Source organism: Salmo salar, chromosome 05, assembly GCF_965601325.2.
Source record: "Salmo salar chromosome 05, fSalSal1, whole genome shotgun sequence".
In the NCBI taxonomy this organism is placed as follows: domain Eukaryota; kingdom Metazoa; phylum Chordata; class Actinopteri; order Salmoniformes; family Salmonidae; genus Salmo; species Salmo salar.
Window position 1 is genome coordinate 14,314,980 of NC_138295.1, and position 13,391 is coordinate 14,328,370.

Here is a 13,391-nt window from a genome sequence, read left to right on the forward strand (position 1 = left end):
AAACAAAGGAGAGAAACAGAGGGGGGAAACAGAGGGGGGAAACAGAGTAGGGAAACAAAGGAGGGAAACAGAGGGGGGAAACAGAGGGGGGAAACAAAGGAGGGAAACAGAGGGGGGAAACAGAGGGGGGAAACAGAGGGGGGAAACAAAGGAGGGAAACAGAGGGGGGAAACAGAGGGGGGAAACAGAGGGGGGAAACAAAGGAGGGAAACAGAGGGGGGAAACAGAGGGGGGAAACAAAGGAGGGAAACAGAGGGGGGAAACAGAGTAGGGAAACAGAGGGGGAAACAGAGGGGGGAAACAGAGGGGGGAAACAGAAGGGGGAAACAGAGGGGGGAAACAGAGGAGGGAAACAGAGGGGGGAAACAGAGGAGGGAAACAGAGTAGGGAAACAGAGGAGGGAAACAAAGGAGAGAAACAGAGGGGGGAAACAGAGGGGGGAAACAAAGGAGAGAAACAGAGGGGGGAAACAGAGGGGGGAAACAAAGGAGGGAAACAGAGTAGGGAAACAGAATAGGGAAACAAAGGAGGGAAACAGAGGGGGGAAACAGAGTAGGGAAACAGAGGGGGGAAACAGAGGGGGGAAACAAAGGAGGGAAACAGAGGGGGGAAACAGAGGGGGGAAACAGAGTAGGGAAACAAAGGAGGGAAACAGAGGGGGGAAACAGAGGGGGGAAACAGAGGGGGGAAACAAAGGAGGGAAACAGAGGGGGGAAACAGAGGGGGGAAACAGAGGGGGGAAACAAAGGAGGGAAACAGAGGGGGGAAACAGAGGGGGGAACAGAGGGGGGAAACAGAGGGGGGACTGGGAGGAGGGAAACAGAGGAGGGAAACAGAGGGGGGAACAGAGGGGGGAAACAGAGGAGGTAAACAGAGGGGGGAAACAGAGGGGGGAACAGAGGGGGGAAACAGAGGAGGGAAACAGAGGGGGGAACAGAGGGGGGAAACAGAGGGGGGAAACAAAGGAGGGAAACAGAGGGGGGAAACAGAGGGGGGAAACAGAGTAGGGAAACAGAGGGGGAAACAGAGGGGGGAAACAGAGGGGGGAAACAGAGGGGGGGAAACAGAGGAGGGAAACAGAGGAGGGAAACAGAGTAGGGAAACAGAGGAGGGAAACAGAAGGGGGAAACAGAGGGGGGAAACAGAGTAGGGAAACAGAGGGGGGAAACAAAGGAGGGAAACAGAGTAGGGAAACAAAGGAGGGAAACAGAGGGGGGAAACAGAGTAGGGAAACAAAGGAGAGAAACAGAGGGGGGAAACAGAGTAGGGAAACAAAGGAGGGAAACAGAGGGGGGAAACAGAGTAGGGAAACAAAGGAGGGAAACAGAGGGGGGAAACAGAGTGGGGAAACAAAGGAGAGAAACAGAGGGGGGAAACAGAGGGGGGAAACAAAGGAGAGAAACAGAGGGGGAAACAGGGGGGAAACAGAGTAGGGAAACAAAGGAGGGAAACAGAGGGGGGAAACAGAGGGGGGAAACAAAGGAGGGAAACAGAGGGGGGAAACAGAGGGGGGAAACAAAGGAGGGAAACAGAGGGGGGAAACAGAGGGGGGAAACAGAGGGGGGAAACAAAGGAGGGAAACAGAGGGGGGAAACAGAGGGGGGAAACAAAGGAGGGAAACAGAGGGGGGAAACAGAGTAGGGAAACAGAGGGGGAAACAGAGGAGAGAAACAGAGGGGGGAAACAAAGGAGGGAAACAGAGTAGGGAAACAGAGTAGGGAAACAAAGGAGGGAAACAGAGTAGGGAAACAAAGGAGGGAAACAGAGGGGGGAAACAGAGGGGGGAAACAAAGGAGGGAAACAGAGGGGGGAAACAGAGTAGGGAAACAAAGGAGGGAAACAGAGGGGGGAAACAGAGGGGGGAAACAAAGGAGGGAAACAGAGGGGGGAAACAGAGGGGGGAAACAGAGTAGGGAAACAGAGGGGGGAAACAGAGGGGGGAAACAGAGGGGGGAAACAAAGGAGGGAAACAGAGGGGGGAAACAGAGGGGGGAAACAAAGGAGGGAAACAGAGGGGGGAAACAGAGGGGGGAACAGAGGGGGGAAACAGAGGGGGGACTGGGAGGAGGGAAACAGAGGAGGGAAACAGAGGGGGGAACAGAGGAGGTAAACAGAGGGGGGAAACAGAGGGGGGAACAGAGGGGGGGAAACAGAGGAGGGAAACAGAGGGGGGAACAGAGGGGGGAAACAGAGGGGGGAAACAAAGGAGGGAAACAGAGGGGGGAAACAAAGGAGGGAAACAGAGGGGGGAAACAGAGGGGGGAAACAGAGGAGGTAAACAGAGGGGGGATTGAGAGACAGTGGAAGGGAGGAGATACAGGGGGGTGTTAGTCTGAAGATCAGGGGCCATACGTATCAAGTATCTCAGGGTAGGAGGGCTGATTTGTTCCACAGACCTCACTACCAGACATGACCCAGAGTGAGGGAGAGGTGATTTCTCTCTTAACCTCCTACACCTGTTCTCTCTCCCCTCCCCTGCTGTCTTTCAGTGCTGGACGACCAATCAAGCTTCAGTAAGAACACTCAGCTGGGCAGTTCTTCGATCTACTGACTCCTCTGCTGACTGACTGAACCATGATGGACACCTGTATACCTCCCCTCCCCCTTCTCCTCCTCCCCCTCTACTTCCTTACTCTTTCTCTCCCCTCCCCTCCCCCTTCTCCTCCTCCCCCTCTACTTCCTTACTCTTTCTCTCCCCTCCCCTTCTCCTCCTCCCCCTCTACTTCCTTACTCTTTCTCTCCCCTCCCCTCCCCTCCCCCTTCTCTTCCTCCCCCTCTACTTCCTTACTCTTTCTCTCCCCTCCCCTCCCCCTTCTCCTCCTCCCCCTCTACTTCCTTACTCTGTCTCTCCCCTCCCCCTTCTCCTCCTCCCCCTCTACTTCCTTACTCTGTCTCTCCCCCTCTCCTTCCCCTGCTCTCTTCCCGCTCCTCTTCCTTCCTTCCTTTCTTTGTGTGTGTGTATGTGCATGTGTGTATGGGTGTGTGTGTGTATGGGTGTGAATGTGTGTATGTGTGTGTGTGCTGACCTTAGGTAGTCTCTCCTGGTCTCCTGGATGTCTGGGGATGACTTTCTGTAACCTCTGGAAGCCGTAATCTATAGTGGGCTCATTTAACGCTGCGGAGAGAGGAAGCGGGAGAGAGGAAGCGGGAGAGAGGGAGAGGGAGAGAGGGAGAGGGAGAGAGAGATAGTAATGTCACTCTGGGAACACTGACAGAACTCATAGTGATGGTAATTGAATAAGCTAAGCTTTAACATGAATATTTAAACATAAGAGTATGAACAGAGCAGACCAAGACTGGAATTATCCCTCTGAACCTTTCTCCCACTTTCCCGTTCTCCCAATTTCTCTTTCCCATCCCTTGCAGTCTCTCTCTCCCACTCTCTTATTTTCTCTCTTTCATGCTCCTTTTCTTCTATTCTCTATTCCTCTATTCTCTATTCCTCTATTCTCTATTCCTATATTCTCTATTCTTCTATTCTCTGTTCTTCTATTCCTCTATTCTCAATTCCTCTATTTTCTGTTCCTCTACTCTGTTCCTCTATTCTCTGTTCCTCTATTCTCTATTCTCTATTTTTCTATTCCTCTATTCTCTATTCCTATATTCTCTATTTCTCTATTCTCTATTTCTCTATTCTCTATTTCTCTATTCTTCTGTTCTCTATTCTCATTTCCTCTATTCCTCTATTTCTCTATCCTCTATTCTCTTTTTCTCTATTCTCTATTCCTCAATTCTCTGTTCCTCTATTCCTCTATTCTATATTCCTCTATTCTTCCATTCTCTGTTCCTCTATTCCTCTATTCTTCTATTCTCTATTCTATATTCCTCTATTCTCTAGCCAGAGGAAACTCATACAGTAGAAAACCCACCAATAAAAGCAGCCGCAGGAGAAACAGAACAGACCAACAGCTGATTGTCCTCAGAGAAGAAAACCTTATGAAGTGTGTGTGTGAACAGTCTCTGTGAGTGTGTCTCTCTCTGCTTGCCGTCTGTTGGCCCCGTAGGCCCCAGCCAGGGTGTTTCCTGGGGGTGTAAGCACAGCTCGCATCCCATCTGAGGAGACAGCTTGACCCACTGGCCCCCAGAAACAAGTAGACCTCTGGAGAGGCAGTGTACAAGCTGTGGTCCTGCTACTGTAAGCCTGCCAGGCTCTTTATGATAGACCCCCAGACAGAAAACACACAGCACAGATGTACAATGAAGTGTGGATAATCTCTATCATTCTCTCTTTCTCTCTATATATATCAATCTCTCTTTCTCTCCCTCTCTTTCTTTCTTTACCTCCCCTTCTCCCTCTCTTTTTGCTGTTTCCATTTAATACAATGATTTGGACAGAGAGAAGGAAAAATAAGTGAAGAGAGAGGTTGACCACGGCAAATGGGAGACTGGAGAGATAGATTGAGAAAAGAGGGAGATGAGAAAGAGATTATGTCAGAGAGTGAAATGTCAGTACAGGCAGCTGGTAAATATATGAATCACGCCAAAACAATGAGAAGATCACATCTTCAATTATTACAGAGGAATAACAGTTGACACAATTTTGTCTTCTCTGATCCCTTTAAGCCTTAAGTAGGATTCAGACCTGGATTAGTCCTGCGTAGGGCTGTGGAGGTCGTGACATTTCGTCAGCCGGTGATAACTGCCGGTCTCACGGTAACTGACCGTTAATTAACATAAACACATTTAGCATCTCCTGGCTTCCAAGCACAGCCTACCAGCCATTGATGCAGACCTTTGGATCATCTACATAAAACATATATATAATAAATCCATGCAATATAGCCTACACCAGTGGTTCCCAAACTTTTTATAGTCTCGTACCCCTTCAAACATTCAACCTCCAGCTGCGTACCTCCTCTAGCACCAGGGTCAGCGCACTCTCAAAAGTTGCTTTTAGTCATCATTGTAAGCCTAGCACACACACACACACACACACTATACGATACATTTATTAAACATAACAATGAGTGTGAGTTTTTGTCACAACCTGGCTCGTGGGAAGTAACAAAGAGCTCTTATAGGAACAGGGCACAAATACTTATATAATAATAATCAATAATGTTGCTCTTTATTTACCATCTTACATATAAAACCTTATTTGTTCATCGAAAATTGTGAATAACACCACAGGTTAATGAGAAGGGTGTGCTTGAAAGGATGCACATAACTCTGCAATGTTGGGTCGTATTGGAGAGAGACTCAGTCTTAAATCATTTTCAACACACACAGTCTGTGCCTGTATTTAGTTTTCATGCTAGCGAGGGCAGAGAATCCACTCTCACATAGGTACGTGGTTGCAAAGGGCATCCATGTCTTAACAGCGCGATTTTCCAAGGCAGGATACTCTGAGCGCAGCCCAATCCAGAAATCTGGCAGTGACTTCTGATTAAATTAAATTTTCACAGAACCGCTTGTTGCAATTTCGATGAGGCTCTCTTGTTCAGATATCGGTAAGTGGACTGGAGGCAGGACATGAAAGGGATAACGAATCCAGTTGTTTGTGTCATCCGTTTCGGGAAAGTACCTTTGTAATTTCGCACCCTAATCACTCAGGTGCTTCGCTATATCACATTTGACAATGTCCATAAACTTGAGTTCATTTGCACACAAAACTTATACAATGATGGAAAGACCTGTGTGTTGTCCTTGTTAATAATGCAGACAGAGAAGAGCGCCAACTTCTTAATCATTTACATTTTACATATTTAGCAGACGCTCTTATTCAGAGCGACTTACAGTAGTGAATGCATACATTTCATTTCATTTATATATTTTTTTTCTTCCCCCTACTGGCTCCCCGTGGGAATCGAACCCACAACCCTGGCGTTGCAACCACCATGCTCTACCAACATTTTGTCCCGCACATTGAATATAGTTGTAGCGAGTCCCTGTAATCCTAGATTCAGATCATTCAGGTGAGAAAAAACATCACCCAGATAGGCCAGTCGTGTGAGAAACTCGTCATCATGCAAGCGGTCAGACAAGTGAAAATTATGGCCAGTAAAGAAAACTTTAAGCTTGTCTCTCAATTCAAAAAACTTGTCAATACTTTTCCCCTTGATAACCAGTCGCTACCCATATCATTGCACAGTGCAGAAAATACACGAGAGTTCAGGGGCCTTGTCCATTCTCACTGTAGTGTCCAAAACGTCTTTCAAGCTGTCAGGCATTCGCTTGGCAGCAACAGCCTCTCGGTGGATGCTGTAGTGGACCCAAGTGGCGTTGGGAGCAACTGAGTGGATGAGCGTTACCACTCCACTATGTTTCCCTGTCATGGCTTTTGCACCATTACTAGAGATACCAACACATCTTGCCCACCAAAGTTAATTTGATGTCACAAAGCTGTCCAGTACTTCAAAAATATCCTCTCCTCTTGTCCTGGTTTCCAGAGGTTTGCAGAAGAGGATGTCTTCCTTAATTGACCCCCCATAAACGTAACGGACATATACCAGGAGCTGGGCCAGGCCCGCCACGTCTGTTGACTCATCCAGCTGTAACGCATAGAATTCACTGTCTTGTATGCGAAGCAGTAATTGTTTCAAAACATCTCCTGCCATGTCACTGATGCATAGTGAAACAGTGTTGTTTGATCAAGGCATTGTCTGTATAGATTTTTGGGCCTTTTCCCCCAGTATTGTCCCAGCCATATCTGCAGCAGCAGGAAGAATGAATAAGTCCTTCACAATAGTATGTGGCTTGCCTGTTCTAGCCACTTGGTAGCTCACCATATATGTCGCTTCTAGTACCTTCTTATTAATGATATCTGTTGCTTTTATACATGTCTTACTACTTGAAAATCGTCTTAATTCTCGCTCAAAAAACTCCTGTGGCTTATTTTTCAAATTGGCATGTTTTGTTTCTAAATGTCTGCGAAAGAGTGAAGGTTTCATCGAGTTGTGAGATAGTACTTTTGCACACATAACACACATTGGCTGAGGAAAGGCACTACTCTCAATATAAGTGAACACCAAGTCAATGTAGTTCTCATCATGTTTTTGCTTTTTCTATGGTCCAACGTCCCTGTCTGTTGTTCGTTGCTTTCCCAGGTAAGGCGGCAGTAGCTCTTCGGCTGCATCAGATTCATAACTGTCAGTGTCCATGCTAGCTGGGCTAACAACAAATGTAGAATTACTGATGATAGCATTGGATGTGCTCGTGGAAGCAGAATAAATTGTGTCGACGACAGGTGCAGGTGTAGTACTGCTGGTAGTAGCAGTACTACCAGTAGAGCTGGTATGTGTCTCTATGGACGCGGGCCTTACTAAATGGACTGTTAGAAAATGTGGAGAAAAAAATGTGAATCACATTTTCATTTGACGTACCCCCGACGGCATTTTCCTACAGAAGAACAAAATAGCATCAAATCAAATCAAACTTTATTTGCCACATGCGCCGAACACAACAAGTGTAGACCTTACCGTGAAATGCTTACTTACAAGCCCTTAACAAACAGTGCAGTTCAAGAAGAAGAAAATATTTACCAAGTAGGCTAAAATAAAAAGTAATAATAAAAAGTAGCACAATAAGAATGACAATAACGAGGCTATATACAGGGGGCACCGGTACCGAGTCAGTGTGCAGGGGTACAGGCTAGTTGAGGTAATCTGTACATGTAGGTGGGGGCGAAGTGACTATGCATAGGTAACAAATAAACAGGGAGTAGCAGCAGTGTAGGGGGGGGGGGGGGGTCAATGTAAATTGTCCGGTGGTGATTTTTATGAATTGTTCAGCAGTCTAATGGCTTGGGGGTAGAAGCTGTTGAGGAGCCTTTTGGTCCTAGACTTGGTGCTCCGGTACCGCTTGCTGTGCGGTAGCAGAGAACAGTCTATAATTTGGGTGACTGGAGTCTGACAATTTTCTGGGCTTTCCTCTGACACCGCCTATTACATAGGTCCTGGATGGCAAGAAGCTTGGCCCCAGTGATGTACTGGGCCATTCGCACTACACTCTGTAGCGCCTTACAGTCAGATATCGAGCAGTTGCCACACCAGGCGGTGATGCAACCGGTCAGGATGCTCTCGATGGTACAGCTGTAGAAAGTTTTGAGGATCTGGGGACCTACGCCAAATATTTTCAGTATCCTGAGGGGGAAAAGGTTTTGTCGTGCCCTCTTCACGACTTTCTTGGTATGTTTGGACCATGATAGTTCGTTGATGATGTGGACACCAAAGAACTTGACACTCTCGACCCGCTACACCACAGCCCTGTTGATGTTAATGGGGGCCTGTTCTGTCCGCCTTTTCCTGTAGTTCACAATCAGCTCCTTTGTTTTGCTCACATTGAGGGAGAGGTTGTTGCCCTGGCACCACATTGCCAGTTCTCTGACCTCCTCCCTATAGGCCGTCTCATCGTTGTCGGTGATCAGGCTTACCACTGTTGTGTCATCAGCAAACTTAATGATGGTGTTGGAGTTGTGTTTGGCCACGCAGCAGTGGGTGAACATGGACAATATTCTGAGTTGTTCTTATGTTCATTCAATAGCTAGAGGACTCCTGATATCTCCAGGAGTGATAAGTATAATTTTTTAGTCTTTATCTGATCTAGTACATTCGTTTTGCTAGCTTGGGCCATCTACTTTAAGTGGTGCCTTTGGAACTGCCGATCTGCGGTCAAGAACGCAGAGTTCATCTCAGCCTATGTTGCCTTTCAGTCCCTTGACTTTTTGGCCCTGACGGAGACATGGATCAGCCCAGAGAACACTGCTACTCCAGCTCCTCTTTCTTCATCTGACTATGTTTTCTCTCATAGTCCAAGATCATCTGGTTGTCACGTGGTGGCACAGGTTTACTCATTTCTCCTAAGTGGAGATTTTCTCTTTTCTCCCTCTGTTACCTGTCCATCTCAATTAATTCCATGCTGTCACTGTCACTTGTCCACTCAAGCTTAACATTATTGTAATCTATCGCCCACAAGGTGCCCTTGGAGAGTTCCTCAATGAGCATGACACCTTGATAAGCTAATTTCCTGATGATGGCTCACCACTCTTCACACCTGGCAACTTCAACCTCCCGACATCTGCATTCGATTCATTTCTTTCCAACTCGCTCTTTCCCCTCCTTGCCTCTTTTGACCTCACCCTTTCCCGATCCCCTCAAACTACAAGGTAGGCAATACGCTTGACCTCATCTTTACAAGAGGCTGCTCGCCTACTAATCTCACTGCAACCCTCCTCCAGGTCTCTGATCACTACTTTGTTTCCTTTTCTGTCTCCCATTAATCCCAACCCTAACCACCCAGTCCCTACCCAGATGGTCATGCACCATCGCAATCTTCGCTCTCTCTCTCTCCCACTACTCTCTCCTCTTCCATACTATCATCTCTCTCTTCTCCTAAATTCTTCTCCCTCCTGTCTCCTGATTCTGCCTCTTCAACCCTACTCTCCTCCCTTTGTGCATCCTATGACTCGGACTGTTCCCTTTCCTCCCAGCCGGTTCGGCCCTCCCCTCCTGCTCCGTGGCTGAGTGACTCACTGCGAGCTTAAAGAACAGGGCTGCGGGCAGCTGAGCAAAATTGGAGGAAAACTAAACATCCGGAGGATCTATCATCCTTTCTCTCCCTCTTCTCTACCTTCTCTGTATCTGCTGCTAAAGCCACTTTCTATCACTCTAAATGTCAAGCTTCTGCCTCTAATCATAGGAAACTCTTTTCCACCTTCTCTTCCCTCATTAATAATCCTCCACCCCCTTCCCCTCCCTCCTCCCTCTCTCGGACTACTTTGTCAACCACTTTGGTTGACGACGTCTGCTACTCATTCACTCAGCCTATTGATTCCACTGGTTTCACTCACAGATAACTACCCTATGCCCTGACCTCTTTCTCCCCTCTCTCTCCAGATAACATCCTGTGACTAGTGAGGTCTGGCCACCCGACAACCTGCCCGCTCGACTCCATTCCCTCCTCCAGACCATCTCTGGGGACCTTCTCCCATTCCTCATCAACTCATCCCTGACGACTGGCTGAGTTCCCTCTCACTTCAAAACGACCCGAGTTGCTCCCCTCCTCAAGAAAGCAACACTCGACTCATCTGATGTCAAAAACTATAGACCTGTATCCCTTCTTTCTTTTCTTTTCAAAACACTTGAGCGTGCTCTCTCTGATCAACTATCTCGTTATCTCTCTCAGAACGATCTTCTTGAACCTAACCAGTAAGGCTTCAAGATGGTCTCGGTCACTCAACCGAGACTGCTCTTCTCTGTATCACGGAGGCTCTCCACACTGCCAAAGCTGACTCTCTCTCCTCTGTTCTCATCCTCCTAGATCTATCTGCTGCCTTTGACACAGTGAACCATCAGATCCTCCTCTCCACTCTTTCAGGGCTGGGCTGGTCTCAGGGTATGCACACATTTGGATTGCATCTTACCTGGCAGGCCGCTCCTACCAGGTGACGTGGAGAGAATCTTTGTCTGCACCACATACTCTCACTACTGGTGTCTCCCAGGGCTTGGTTCTAGGCCCTCTCACTCGGCTCCGTCATATGTTCACATGGTCTCTCCTATCATTCCTATGCAGATGACACTCAACTACTTTTCTCCTTCCCCCTTTCTGACACCCAGGTAGTGACAAGCATCTCTGCGTGCCTGGCATATATCTCAACTTGGATGTTGGCCCACCACCTCAAGCTCAACCTCGACAAGACGGAACTGCTCTATATCCCAGCGAAGGCCTGCCTGCTCAAAGACCTCTCCATCATGGTTAACAACTCCACAGTGTTGCCCTCCCAGAGTGCAAAGAATCTTGGAGTGACCCTGGACAACACCCTGTCATTCTTTGCAAACATCAACGCAGTGACCCGATCCTCCAGGTTCATGCTCTACAACATCTGTAGAGTATGACCCTGCCTCGCACAGGAAGCAGCGCAGGTCCTAATCCAGGCACTTGTCCTCTCCTGTCAGGACTACTGCAACTCGCTGATGGCTGGGCTCCCTGGTTGTACCATCAAACACCTGCCACTTATCCACAAAGCAGCAGCCTGCCTGGTTTTCAACCTTCCCAAGTTTCCTTATGTCACCTCGCTCTTTCGCACACTCCACCGGCTTCCAGTTGAAGCTCGCATCCACTACAAGCTCGCATCCACTACAAGACTACGGTGCTTACCTATGGAACAGCAAGAGGAACCAACCCGTTCTGCCACCTCATGTCTCTTGGCCCTCCCACCCCTACGGGAGGGCAGCTCCCGTTCAGCCCAGCCCAAGCTCTTCTCTGTCCTGGCACGCCAAAGGTGGAACCATCTATCCCCTGAAGCTAGGACAGCAGAGTCCCTACCCATCTTCCGAAAACATCTGAAACCCTACCTCAGTATCTTAAATAATCCTCCTCCTCATTATGACCCCCCTACCCCCCAAAAATATATAAAAAATAACACTTAACCAGCACTTGCACTTGCACTTGACCAACCCCTTCTAGCTCCGACTCTACTGATAGCTGCGTTATTGAGGAAAAATGTACTTCATATGCCTGTAAAATGTGGTTGTTTCATCTAGCAATCTTAAAATGTATGCACTAACTGTAAGTCGCTCTGGATAAGAGCGTCTGCTAAATGTCTAAATGTAAAATGTAAATGTTAGGCCCTGATCTGGCTATGCCATATGGCTGTGGGCTACACTAGTTCATTTAGCAGACAAGATTTGCTTAGAATTACGGGGCATTATTTTATATGATTTTATAGTATGAAGAATACAGTTGAACATAGCTGAATAAAATAGAAAGTATGTTTTCTCCAAACAATTTCAAGGAGTGCGCACATGCGGCTGTTCTGTGTTGAGCGGTTAACAAAGAAACAGGTCCTCTTGTATGCTTCATTTAGAGTTATTTATGCAACTTTAGTTGTGATACAAATGTTGGGCTGTATGTTTTGATTTTTAATACATTCTAAAGCTGCATGATGCCACTCTAATGATGATTTGAAAAAAGTAGCTTGAAAGGCATGAGCTCTGCTTTGTTTTTTTGTGCAGGCTGTACACACTCCATCAGTCTCTCATTCACACTTTGACAAGCACTTAATGCCTTGAATTTCCCGGCTGCATCCCCTTTGTGTGACTGTAATGCCCCCTAAACAAATCCATGCCTTTTGCGGCCAGTGGCTGTTGTGCCTTTGGGCTGAGTATAATAATTATAATTCCCTTCTCCCGGTTGCGTGCCGAAGCACGCCTCACTCACATGGCTCTCCGTGAAAGGCTACAAGAGAAGACAGACACATCAGGGACGCAAATGCGCACGTCCTCCAATTCCAATGCGCATATTTAAGATATTGGATGAACTGTCCACGTTTACTTTTCGTCAGCCAACAGATGAGTAGGCCTACCGAACAGCAAAACCACTAGCCTATGTCAATCTACTATCCCCCATATTACAAAAGTTGACCTATTATATTCTGTGCGCAAAATAAATATTCCAAACACAGTCTGGGACAGTTGTGGGATGCGCTACATCCCAAATTAATACAACCTTAGCAACAAAATAACTGTTTAAGCAATTAGCCTGATGCAACAGATGAGAACATTTACCTTCACATTGATAGGCTGTTTCTTCACATTATAAGTGCAGCAGCAATGCACACAGTTAGGCTCTATACCCATTGTAAAGTGGTTTACTGTGCTTTATTTTAAGAAGTTATTTGGCCACTTTAGTTGTGATACAAACCTTATCAAAACATATACGCCTATGGGCTAGGCTACATGAGGTGTGCCACTATGATTAGAAAAAGTCACAAAAAGAAATAATTCACTGTTTGCCTTTAACTGGGCATCATTCACAAGTGATAATGTACTATTCACAAGTGATAATGTATTATTCACATGATAATGTACTATTCACAACTGATACCATATCATTCACAAGTGATACCATATCATTCACAAGTGATAATATATATATATATATATATATATATATACACTGCTCAAAAAAACAAAGGGAACACTTAAACAACACCTCCTAGATCTGAATGAAAGAAATAATCTTATTAAATACTTTTTTCTTTACATAGTTGAATGTGCTGACAACAAAATCACACAAAAATAATCAATGGAAATCCAATTTATCAACCCATGGAGGTCTGGATTTGGAGTCACACTCAAAATTAAAGTGGAAAACCACACTACAGGCTGATCCAACTTAATGTAATGTCCTTAAAACAAGTCAAAATGAGGCTCAGTAGTGTGTGTGGCCTCCACGTGCCTGTATGACCTCCCTACAACGCCTGGGCATGCTCTTGATGAGGTGGCGGATGGTCTCCTGAGGGATCTCCTCCCAGACCTGGACTAAAGCATCCGCCAACTCCTGGACAGTCTGTGGTGCAACGTGGCGTTGGTGGATGGAGCGAGACATGATGTCCCAGATGTGCTCAATTGAATTCAGGTCTGGGGAACGGGCGGGCCAGTCCATAGCATCAA

The 13,391-nt window shown here is 46.9% G+C and overlaps 1 protein-coding gene across 2 annotated transcripts in view; it reads right to left on the reverse strand.

The window, feature by feature from the left end:
- The window catches only part of LOC106604287 (transcription factor COE1), a 108,286-nt gene that overhangs the window by 20,341 nt on the left and 74,554 nt on the right, over positions 1 to 13,391 (reverse strand). For both annotated transcript variants that reach the window (XM_045717922.1, XM_045717920.2), the window contains exon 11: positions 3,027 to 3,115. In XM_045717922.1, the coding sequence (XP_045573878.1) occupies positions 3,027 to 3,115 (89 nt within the window). The remainder of the gene's footprint in view (positions 1 to 3,026; positions 3,116 to 13,391) is intronic.